The 12,099-nt window shown below is 44.7% G+C and overlaps 2 protein-coding genes across 2 annotated transcripts in view; one reads left to right on the top strand and one right to left on the bottom strand.

Moving 5' to 3' along the window:
- The window catches only part of LOC142259082 (uncharacterized), a 118,110-nt gene that overhangs the window by 56,601 nt on the left and 49,410 nt on the right, over positions 1 to 12,099 (top strand). The window lies entirely within an intron of this gene.
- On the bottom strand, positions 3,596 to 11,642 carry LOC142259090 (uncharacterized). Its single transcript, XM_075331608.1, has 4 exons — positions 11,421 to 11,642; positions 9,310 to 9,433; positions 9,113 to 9,226; positions 3,596 to 6,325 (listed from the first exon to the last, which is right to left on the bottom strand). The coding sequence occupies exons 1-4, from the start codon at positions 11,640 to 11,642 to the stop codon at positions 5,070 to 5,072; spliced, it is 1,716 nt and encodes a 571-aa protein (XP_075187723.1). The 3' UTR covers positions 3,596 to 5,069.

A 12,099-nucleotide genomic window follows, 5' to 3' on the forward strand; every position in this document is an offset into this window, starting at 1 on the left:
CCGCACTATGCAGTTCAAACTGCAGCCTTTTTGTTGCAGAACTTTGGTCAAAATCTCAGCTTTGCAGTGCAAAACCCAAATGGCAAAAACAATTGACATGTCAATTGTGGTGGAAAGTAATTGTTTGGGTGCATAGCAGGGCTCATAAGAGACGGAGCACCATTTGATAGCAAAATTGGTTGGAATCATTAGCAGACAGCATGTCACGTTTGGAGAGCCCCTATGGTGCCTAAACAGTGGTGCTCCCCCACAAATTACCCCATTTTGGAACTAGACCCGTCAAGTAATTTATCTAGATGTTTGGTGAGCCCCTTGTACCCCCAGAGGCTCCACAGAAGTTGATAACGTTGAACCATGAAAATTATTTATTTTTTTTTTACCACAAAATTTGTGCTTCAACCAGGTAGCTTTTTTTTTTTACAACGGTATCAGGAAAAACTGCACCATAAAAAGTGTTGTGCAATTTTTCCTGAGTACGCAGATACCCCATATGTGATGGGAAGTAATTGTTTGGACGCATGGCAGGGCTCAGAAGAGGAGCGCCATTCAACTTTTCAAACGCACAGATGCCGCGCTTCACTGATCGGCCGCTGCAGGACGCACAGTCGGATGAGATACAAAAAGCGTCGGGGATACGGAAAAAAAGTCACACCAAAAATTGGCTGATCCGTTATGTGCATCCCTGATCAGCGCTCGGCTGCTGCAGGATGCGCACACGGATGAGATGCAAAAAAACGACGCAAGCTACAGACAAAAAAAAAAAAGTCCTGCCGAAAATTGACCACAGATGCAGATACGCTATCTGCATCACTGATCAACGCTCGGCGGGTCGCACAGAGAAATGTGGTGTAAAAACGGACAGAGGATACAAAAAAAAAAAATAATAATTATAGAAGAACTGCAGGAGGAATAGAAGGAAGAAAGTGGACAGCTTCTTATAGGAGCAGCAGGCAGGCAGTTGGACAGCTCATCAGAAGACCCAGGAAGGACCCAGCGATGGAGGAAGATATGATCTGGCCAGTGCAAACCTTGGACGACCCGGTGGAGGCAGGTAAAGGACGTCGGAGGGAGAGCAGATGGAGAGGGGGGAGATCGGAGAAGCAGAGGCAGAATGGGAGCAGAGTAGATCACGGCGGGGGGCAGATCACGGCAGGGGGCACATCAGCAGGGAGCAGATCGCAGCAGGGGGCACTTCAGCAGGGAGCAGATCGCAGCAGGGGGCACATCAGCAGTGGGCAGATCGTGGCAGGGGGCACAGCAGCAGGGAGCAGATCGCGGCAGGGGGAACATCAGCAGGGGGCAGATCGCGGCAGGGGGCACATCAGCAGGGGGCAGATCACGACAGGGGGCACATCAGCAGAGAGCAGATCGCGGCAGGGGGCACATCAGCAGGGGGCAGATCGCGGCAGGGGGCACATCAGCAGGGAGCAGATCGCGGCAGGGGGCAGATCGAGGCAGGGGGCAGATCGAGGCAGGGGGCAGATCGAGGCAGGGGGCAGGGACATCACAGAAGCACACAGTGGGCGATCACAAGAGCACACAGGGACCATCAGGGGGAGCGCGCAATACTCACGTGGAGCAGGAGCGTCGGCGCAGCGGTGGCGGCAGCAGCTTCGGCGTGGTATTACAAGTACCAGCCGGTGCACGCTGCAGACATGTTGGGGGGAGGGCTTCCTAGACCACCAGAAGCCTGGGGAGGGAGGTCACCTCCAGATCAGACCGCCCCACTGCACGCTCATTGGAGCGATTGCGCGTCATAGCACGATCGCTCCAATCAGTGCTGCAGGGGTTGGGGGGTGCCATGTTTGAGCTTCAGCTATGATGTGCTGCAGCACCTCATAGCAGGATCTCGCAGTATCGCACTGGTTCAGGCATTGTTTTAGCCAAAACCAGTGCGAACGATGTGGTTGGCAGTTCAGATTTAAACAGCCAATCACAACGATCGTTGATGGGGGTGGCGATGCCACCCCTCCTGGGGTCAAGCAAAGGTCTCCTGCTGTAAGAAACAGCAGGGGACATCATTTGAAATCTATTGCTTTGGCCACGGCAATCAAATGAATATTAGGCAGTAAAGTTACGTCCCTGGTCGTTAAGTCACGTAAAAATAGGACAGAACTCTACCCACGGTCGTGAAGGGGTTAAAGTAGCTGTGCTGTCACACACCCGTCCCGCCCAAGCTCTGTCAATTTTGGAGTGAAAATGCCAAAAGCCACCAAATATTGATGTGACGCCCTGGACCCCCAGGGGTCACAGTACACTAACATCACACACACACACCCTCCTGGGTAGGTGACACCAGTCAGTCAATCAAATCCTTGTTGCCACCCTCCAGGCTTGATGTCCACACCAGGTGGTGCAGAGCAAGGTGGTTGACCCCGCCCACCAAGCAGTTCACAGGCCTGGAGGCGGGAAAAAGCAGTAGTTATAATGAGGAGTTCATGTTAGGCAGTGGAAGTGAGAGGAGTGAAAACTGTTGGTGTCTGGGTTGGAGCCCAGGCATGTTCAGCAAGGTCGGCAGACGGTGGTGGCCATCTGCAGGAGTTGGTGTAGGTCAGCGGAACCGTAGGACCGGGGTCGGGCGGTGGCCCGCCGGTACCGAACCGTGGAGCAGATTGAAGCCAAGCACCAGGGCAGGGTACTCAGACCCCGACCAGGTCATATGATCTGATTGCGGTCTGGACCTCGGGTTCATTCCCACCTAAGTCCCATCAGAAGGCAACAGCCCAACCCGTCCGGATAAGTGCCACCGCCAAGGGCCAGAGATCCAAGGGCCAGCGCCTGCGGGCAAATGGGCTCTCCCGACATGTACACGCCGGGGAGCGGACTACCCGTGGGAAGCCATAGGAGTCAAATACACTTACACAGATGCAGGAAAACGACAGCCACCATCAACCCGTCCGGGGAGAGTGAGAACACCGCAGCCGGCTGTGGGCCCCGTCCATCCAGCCGTTTGGTTTACCAGAGACTCTGTCCTTCTGTGTCTGAGTGAGTACCACAGTGCCACCCGGCACCGCAACGTTGCAACCGCGCCCACGCTGCCTCCCCGCCTCGGCACCTGCACCTATACTTCCTCTCCAAGCTCCCGAACCGGGGCCCCGGGACCAACACCTTAGCTGCTCCCCGCCATCGCTCCCAGGATCCCCCGTCACCAGCAGCGGTGGTGTCCATTATCACCACAAACCCGTGGGTGGCGTCACGACCGACATCCCCAAAAACATCCACCAAAAGAAACCTCCCCTTTTCACTCGTGGGCGAGGAGGCGCTGCTCGAGCCCCCGGGTCCGGCCCCATGCTCGAGCCACCGAGGAGCAGAAGCACCGGACCCGAGCATCAGCGATTCCAGGCGAGCGGCGTTCCCAACCCCTCCGCCCGCGACATTGACACATCTTTCCGAATTTTGAGACTTTTCAGAGCTTTTGTGACAATTTTTTTGGCATAGAAGCTTTGATGATTTGTGCCCAGAGCGTCTTAACTTCCACATATCTAGGATGCAGTGTGATTCAATTCTCCCCTCACTATTTTTGTGTGAAATGCCTACAGGTCTGCGCCAACTCTAGAGGTTCTGAGGCAAAATCATCACATCTAGACAATAGAGAAAGCTAGGCATGAAGAATATATATTTTACAAGCATTTATTGACAAAACAACAAGATTTGAAATGCAATTATATACAATATGATATACTTCAGAGTTCCTATCTCCAATCTGGGGCTGCTCTTTTTACTAAATAAAGCAGTGGGAAACCTGAGATTAGTGAATTATCTAAATATAATCCAGTATCAAAACTATTAAAAAATATTCTTAGAGGCTTTCAAAAGGGCTAACAGTGTGCCAGCTAAAAAAGAAAATGAATATTCACTGTTCCCCACGCCATAATCCCGCCCACCTCTAGGCAATGAAGCCAGCGCCAACCAAGAGTTGGGCGGTATTATAAGCGTGAGGAGCAGTGAATATTCATTCTCTTTAATATTGGGTACATATGATCACCCAGCCGTCGGCTTATTGCTGTGGCTGTGCGATCACGTGTGTCTATTAGAGAATGAATATTCACTGCTCCCCAAGCCCATAATCCCGGCTGTGGGGAGCAGTGAATATTCTGGCAGCTTACGTCTGCGTGTAACTGGGGGCACATGGCAGTAATGTCATGCGCTGCGCCGCTTATATGCTAAAGTCACTTGCCAGCATCAGAAGAGTACACCGTTCACCGGGAGAGCGGAGGGATGGTGAGTATAATCATTTATTTTTTTTATGTGTGCAGCGTGATTGGGAAATATATACAAGAATGGGCCCGAGATGAGGGCCATATATACAAGTATGGGGACATATATACTAGGACAAGAGCCATACTGTATATACCAGGATGGGGATCATATATACTACTATGGGATAAAGATGGGCAAAATATATACCAGGATGAAAAACATATATATAAGTATGAGAGACACATATACCTGGAAGGGGCCCAGTATGGGGGACATTAGTACAGAATTGGGGGATTTTATCCCCGTATTAGTGTTAGCAGCAGATCCTACCCATGACAGTGCTTTATGACCACATTTTTTTGCATTATTTTTTCCCTATATTCCGCCTTCAAAACATAGGTGTGTTTTATGGTCCAAAAAATACAATAATTTCGAAAAAGAAAGAAAATGGTTCTTTCCCTCACAAATTCTTACTTAAGGAACTATAGCCGATTTTAGGAAAAAAAACTTTAAATTATGGAACCATCATGATGGCTTCTCCCGTGTGACTCATCTGACAACAGACCTCTAGTCTTGAGGCTGCAATTCACATGCTTGTAATGTTGCATGTTTATTGAACATTTGTTACAGCTCAGTTTTTTTGTGTTTTTAGGACCTGATTAATGATAAAACACATTTGGAAAATTCTGAAAGCAAAAATGGCTGCTCCACTGTTGGTTTTCTGATTTGGGCAAGACTTGATTTACCAGTTAAACATTTCAATTCTACACAATATGAAAAAGGTTCCTTCCCTGTGCGGCTTCTTCACATGTTTAACAAAATCTGATTTCTGAGAACTACAATTTACACATTCAGAACATAAAAATGGTTTATGTTGAGTGATTTTTTTGATGGTGAACAAGACCTGATTTCCTAGTAAAACATTTATCACATTCTGAACATGAAAATGGCTTCTCATCTGTGTGACATTGTTGATGCACAACAAGATCTGATTTCTGATAAAAACATTTTCCACACTCTGAACATGAAAATGGCTTCTCCCCTGTGTGACATCTTTGATGCACAACAAGTTCTGATTTCCAATTAAAACATTTCCCACACTCTGAACATGAAAATGGCTTCTCCCCTGTGTGACATCTTTGATGCACAACAAGTTCTGATTTCCGAATAAAACATTTCCCACACTCTGAACATGAAAAAGGCTTCTCCCCGGTGTGATATCTTTGATGCACAACAAGATCTGATTTCTGAATAAAACATTTTCTACATTCTGAACATGAAAATGGCTTCTCCCCTGTGTGAGATCTTCGATGCACAACAAGATCTGATTTTTGAATAAAAGATTTCCTACACTCTGAACATGAAAATGGCTTCTCCCCTGTATGAGATCTTTGATGCCTAACAAAAGCTGATTTTTGAATAAAAGATTTCCCACATTCTGAACATGAAAATGGCTTCTCCCCTGTGTGATATCTTTGATGCCTGACAAGATCTGATTTGAAATGAAAACATTTCCTACACTCTGAACATGAAAATGGCTTCTCCCCTGTGTGAAGTTTTCCATGGTCAACAAGATTTGATTTCCTAGTAAAACATTTACCACATTCCAAGCATGAAAATGGCTTCGCCCCTGTGTGAGATCTTTGATGCATAACAAGATTTGATTTTTGAATAAAACATTTCCCACACTCTGAACATGAAAATGGCTTCTCTCCTGTGTGAATTCTTTGATGCTCAATAAGTTCTAATTTCCAAATAAAACATTTCCCACATTCTGAACATGAAAATGGTTTCTCCCTTGTGTGATATTTTTGATGGTTATCAAAGATTATTTTCTGAGTAAAACATTTTCCACATTCTGGGCATGAGAATGGCTTCTCCCTTGTAGTAGCCGTTTCATGTTCCACATCCCATCTGGAACTTTTATTTTGCTTACAATTCTGTGATAAATCGGAATTTTGGACTTGTTTGAAAAGATCTGATGATAATGCTTTCCAAGGAAGAGCTGGAGGTATATCTGGGACAATAGCATGCTCTTCATATGTATCATGTGTGATACTTTCATCATCTGTTTTAAATTCTGAAGATAATAGATTTCCATCTGAACTCCCAATACAGTCATCTGCTAAAAATAAACACAATGTTATTATTTTTTAATGATATCTTGAAAGTACATTTTTTTTTAAAACCATAACATCAAAAACTAAATTAGGAAAAAAATGTATTCTGAATCTGTTGTCCAATTTCGACATCTAAAGGGCGCTTTACACGCCACGTGAAAGCACCCACCCCCGCCGTTTGTGCATCACGGGCAAACCGTTGCCCCTGGCGCACAATATCGCTAGGAGCCGTCACACATACTTACCTTCCTAGTGACATCGCTGTGGCCGGCGAACAGCCTCTTTCTAAGGGTGCGGTTCGTGCGGCATCACAGCGACGTCACACGGCAGGCGTCCAATGGAAGCGGAGGGGCGGACAGCAGCCGCATGGAAGTCACGCCCACCTCGTTGCCGGAGGACGCAGGTACGGTGTTCGTCGTTCCTGGGTGTCACACGTAGCGATGTGTGCTGCCTCAGGGACGACGAACAACCTGCGTCCAGAACAAATAATGACATTTGGGAAATGGACGACGTGTCAACAATCAACGATTTGGTGAGTATTTTGCATCGTTAGCAGTCTCTCGTACGTGTCACACGCAACGACGTCGCTAACGAGGCCGGATGTGCGTCACGAATTCCGTGACCTCAACGATATCTCATTAGCGATGTCGTTGCATCTAACGGGGCCTTAAGACTTACATCTTTGTTAATTTGAATTCCCCATTACTAGCACCAGTTCTCTGGAATGTGCTACAGGAAATAATCTGATTGATTGTCACAATGTGACTGCAAGATAATGAGGGACACTGGGCTCCTATACTGTCCATCACGCTAGGGGACCCTAAGCTATTCCTAACCTCTGGATTACCCCTGAAGATGGAGATGCCTAAGTCCCATGCCTTACTATTCTCCTGACCAAATCTAATCTGTTATCCCCCGCGGAAGGAAGGTAACCTATAGCTTTCATTAATGAAATAGTCCAGCCAGCATATACAGAAGGGGAGCGATAGATACTTTCTCCTCTACAGCATGTGATCAAAGACATTAACAAGCAACCCAGCAGAGAATAACTCTTGCTAGACTGCCCAAGCCTGTGTTTCGACGCCTGCGTCTCCTTGCACTGCTCACAGACATCAGAGCAGTTAACAAGCAGAGTACAAGGATCTATAATTTCTACAGATTCAGATGTTGCCATGACAGTTGGCAAAACTTGCAAAAATCTCCTTGTAACATTGATCCACAACATAGACAATTTCAAAGAGATTTTTTTTCAAAGACGAACATTAGGCCTGTTTCATACGTCAGTAAAAAACACAGACGTTCTTTACTGACGTGTAAAAAACGCCTATGCGGTTGTCCATGTGCAATATGTGATACGTGATCCGTACTCCGTGATTGCCCATGGACATAACTCACCTGTCACGTTCCTGTTGTCCATGGTGCTGAACTCCTCGGCTCTGCAGCATCCGCTCACCGCTCTCTGCAGCTTCTTCCGGGTCGGCTCTGGCTGCATTCATGAATATGCATGAGCCAGCCAGGAAGCTGCAGAGAAAAGGCTGCACAGAACGTCGCTGGAAAGGTGAGTTGAAAATGTTTTTTACTTTATATGTAAAAAATTTTTCTGGTACGTGTTTCATGGACCACATCATAGTGTGGTTCGTGGGAAATCAGTAACACCAGAAATAAACGGACTTGTGTCCGTGCGGCAATCACGCGTGTACGCTGCACGGAAACACGGTCAGTGAAAAAAAAAAATCACTGATTTGTGAGCAGACCCATTGATTATAATGGGTCTGCATAGGTCAGTGATTCTGGTACGTATAAAAAAAAAAAAAAAAAGCACAAACGTACCAGAATTACTGACGTCTGAAACAGGTCTCAAATAGTTTAACTTTATTAAAAATTAATTAATATTTAACGGGGTGTTCTGGGACTATAACGTTGATGGCCTATCCTTACGCTTTGTAACCAAAGCATGTAGCAGGGTCTTGCAGTCTGTGCAGACAAACATTGAGGCTCCAATTCATCAAGACCAGCTATGGACACTGACAAATGACGTCAGGGACTGGAGTGAGATTTCTGGCATAGGGAACGCCGCAGTTTGTTATGAATTAGAAAAGCGGTGGCATCACACTCTTTTTCTGGCCAAGCTCTGCCCATATTGGCAAAGCTGGTTAAAATTTGCGTGAACAAGCTTTTGGTCACATGACGTGATGTCAAAAAGGTCCTTAAGCAGTCCTATAATTGGCATATAAACACTGGGGCAGCTAGGAAAATGGGGGCCTGTGAGATTGCAGTTTGCTCTCCCTTTCCCCGAATACCAGTCCTGCATGCCAGCCTGTTCCTGTTCAGTTTAGACTCCTGCAATTAAGAGACCTTTGGTTACATCATGTCACATGACTTTGAACTCATCAAAGGTCCTTAAACAATCAACCTTAGAATACAACTGATTGGGTCCCTAAGAAAGTGGAGTTCCTGAGAAATTGCGCAGTTTTACTCCTCCCAACACTGGTCCAGACTGTAACTAGGGCTTATTTATGGAGTAGGGCTTATATTTCAAACATTGTCTAAAAATCCCATAAAATCATGCTAGGTCTTGTTTTCGGTGTAGGTCGTATTTTCAGGGAAACAGGATATTCATGAACACTCTGCAGGTCTTTAAGTTGCCGTCATAATGTCATAGAGAAGGCACTAGAAAAACAGCAGAAGAAGCAGAAGGAAAGAAAACACAGCTGAAAAAAATAACAGAGCAGAACGTCTAAAAATGTAAACACAAAATTAGTGCAGAAAGTACATGAGTAGATATCTCTTACTGGATAGAGCTGGAGGAAACACATCCTGAGGAACATCGGGGTCTTCTTGTTTACAGTCCTGTGGGAGAAGAGGACGGGGACATCTCTCTGGTGTTGTCCTCTTACTGGATAGATCTGGAGGAGACACATACAGGGACTGAATTCATTCCTTACATACTGATAATTATAGGCCGTGTGTATTTAGTCCTGTCTATTACCTGGTGATGTGAGGGGCTGGGGAACCTCCATCATGACGTCCTTGTACAGATCTTTGTGGCCTTCTAAATACTCCCACTCCTCCATGGAGAAATAGACGGCGACGTCCTGACACCTTATAGGAACCTGACACATACAATGATACCGAAGGGTTAGGTCTGGCTCGACCGGATCAGGTGGTGCTAAATAGTGAAAAAACTCAAGATAATGTAGAGACTATAGCACATTTCTAGAATAATGGAGAAAGTTCTTAGTGGTTTTTCAATGCTTTTTAATGGTGCTAATACAGAAAAAATTCCAAAGAGTATCAGTCCTAACGTTTCGACCTGTGATAGGTCTTCATCAAAGGATTTTATCTGTGTTTATATATCAAAAATCAACAGTCAGTGTACAAACAATAATGTGTCAATACAAAAAGGCGTCCGGTTCACTCACCACATGCGTTCCACCAACCAGGAAGTGCGCACTTACAGCAGCGGTATAAACTCTATTAGCTTTCCGGTGTCCACTTACATCACCACTGCACGTCCTGGATTAGGGTGAGTTACACGAGTTATCTCACTCAGCTGATTTATTTGCTCATATTGGGATTCATTACTTTATCTTTACCCCCAGCATAGAACCATGGTATTTTCAGCAAGGGGAAACAATCCATTGTACATTGTATGCCATTTTGCTTCATTAATAGAGTGAGTTTCTACTCCACACGCCTGCCACCTTTCTACCTACACCATTGCTATAGGAGCAAAGCTTCCTTTAGTATGGGACAGATTAATAAGGGCATTCTACATGTAAGGATATAATGCATATAATGTGAGACATGATTCTTGAGTATACAAACTGCTTTCAGACTTGTCACCTTATTTAGTGTGGCTACATATCACGTATGCCAAGCCTTATTTGAAACAAGTTTATGATCTAAAATGGAATATTACATTATATTGACACTGTCATGTGGGATGGTTATAATGATATATGGTCCTATATACTCACCGTTCACACACCTATATATTCACCTTTACGCCCTCATAGGATGGTATAACATGTTTCATATTTTTAACAGAATATTTTTTACATGCATTACAGATTTTGTGCATAAAATACAACTGTAATACATTGATATGATATGTGGTGGCCTTTGTCCGTCGTTGCAATTTACCTTTCGTAAGATAAGAAGAATTTTCCTGGCATTTACCTGACCTGAGGGTGAAATAAACTATTCACCTAGAGGTGTGTATTCTATAGACACAATCATCAATTCTTCACAACTTCTCCTTTCCCCCATTCCCCCCCCCTCTTTTTTCTGAAAAATCTTTTTCCCCCTTCTCTTACAGTATCTAACTATATTTGTATTTCAAAGCTATACATATATTCTCTATATGAATCTGTATCAGCAACATCCATAGATCTACTGTAGTTACTGACTTGTCAACTTGATCATAAAAATTATTCTATACGAACATTTAAGGTACGCAAACGTTTGTCACACATACATGATACACTCACAACCTTGAAAACGTCAAAAAACGAATTTCCGTTAGGTTTCATGATTATAGACGTTTGACTCATAATCGGACACGTTTGTCCGTGTCAATTTACAACTTAAGGTTGTTCTATTAGGTATGTGCTTGATGCCTTTTTCCTTTCTTTCCTTTTCTCCCTTATTATTATATTTTTTTGCTACTATGTTTATTTCATATATGTGTGATCTTGTTTTGAACTATGCTTGTTTTATATGATATGGTGGAAATATTTAAGATGCTTTACACTACATACTTGGTGATGTATTGATATGTCATTTCTGTACATATATGACTTGCATGTTTTGTATTGACACATTATTGTTTGTACACTTATTGTTGATTTTTGATATATACACACAAATAAAATCTTTTGAGGAAGACCTATCACAGGTCGAAACGTTAGGACTGATACTCTTTGGAACTTTTTCTGTATTGGCACCATTAAAAAGCATTGAAAAACCACTAAGAACTTTCTCCATTTTTCTATAAGTGTGCTATAGTCTCTACATTATCTACATACAATGATACCGTCACCCCCGATCCCTTCATAGTGTTACTGTATACTGTCCCAGCATTCCCAGCAGTGTCACCTCTCCAGTCAGCAGCTCAATCATCTTGTAGGTGAGTTCTAGGATCTTCTGGTCATTGATGTCCTCATGTATCGGGGGGTGAGGTGGAGGCCCCGTGATTGGGCTCAGGGGTCTTCCCCATCCCTCAGACACAGGGGCCTGACAGCGCTCACTAGAGGTCTTCTTCACTACTGTGTAATCCTGGTTATGGAGAGACACAGTAATAAATCTCACTCCAGACATTTCCAGAGCCCTCACCTCTCCAGTTCTGTCCATCTGTTATTCCCATAGATAAGAATGATATAATGTGACGTCATCAGAATCTCTCACCTCTCCAGTAAGCCGGAAGAGGATCTCTAGGGTGAGGTGTAATATCCTCTCCGCCATCTTGTCCCTGTCCATATCCATCCTTGTTAAGAAATTTTCTGAAACAGAATAAAATCGCCGAGAGGATCCGATATTATAAGGACCTGAATGGGAAAAAGATGAGCCCATATAGAAAATTAATGGAGATAAGGGAGGTGAGATATAATTTGGGTAGTAAAAAAAATTATCATGAAATGTGCTATGTAAATAGTACAACTATAAAGGTGGTGTCACACATAGCGACGACGACGACGTCGCTGCTAAGTCACCATTTTCTGTGACGTTGCAGCGACGTCCCGTCGCTGTCGCTGTGTGTGACATCCAGCAACGACCT

The sequence above is a fragment of the Anomaloglossus baeobatrachus genome, assembly GCF_048569485.1.
Source record: "Anomaloglossus baeobatrachus isolate aAnoBae1 chromosome 5 unlocalized genomic scaffold, aAnoBae1.hap1 SUPER_5_unloc_25, whole genome shotgun sequence".
Taxonomy (NCBI): Eukaryota; Metazoa; Chordata; class Amphibia; order Anura; family Aromobatidae; genus Anomaloglossus; species Anomaloglossus baeobatrachus.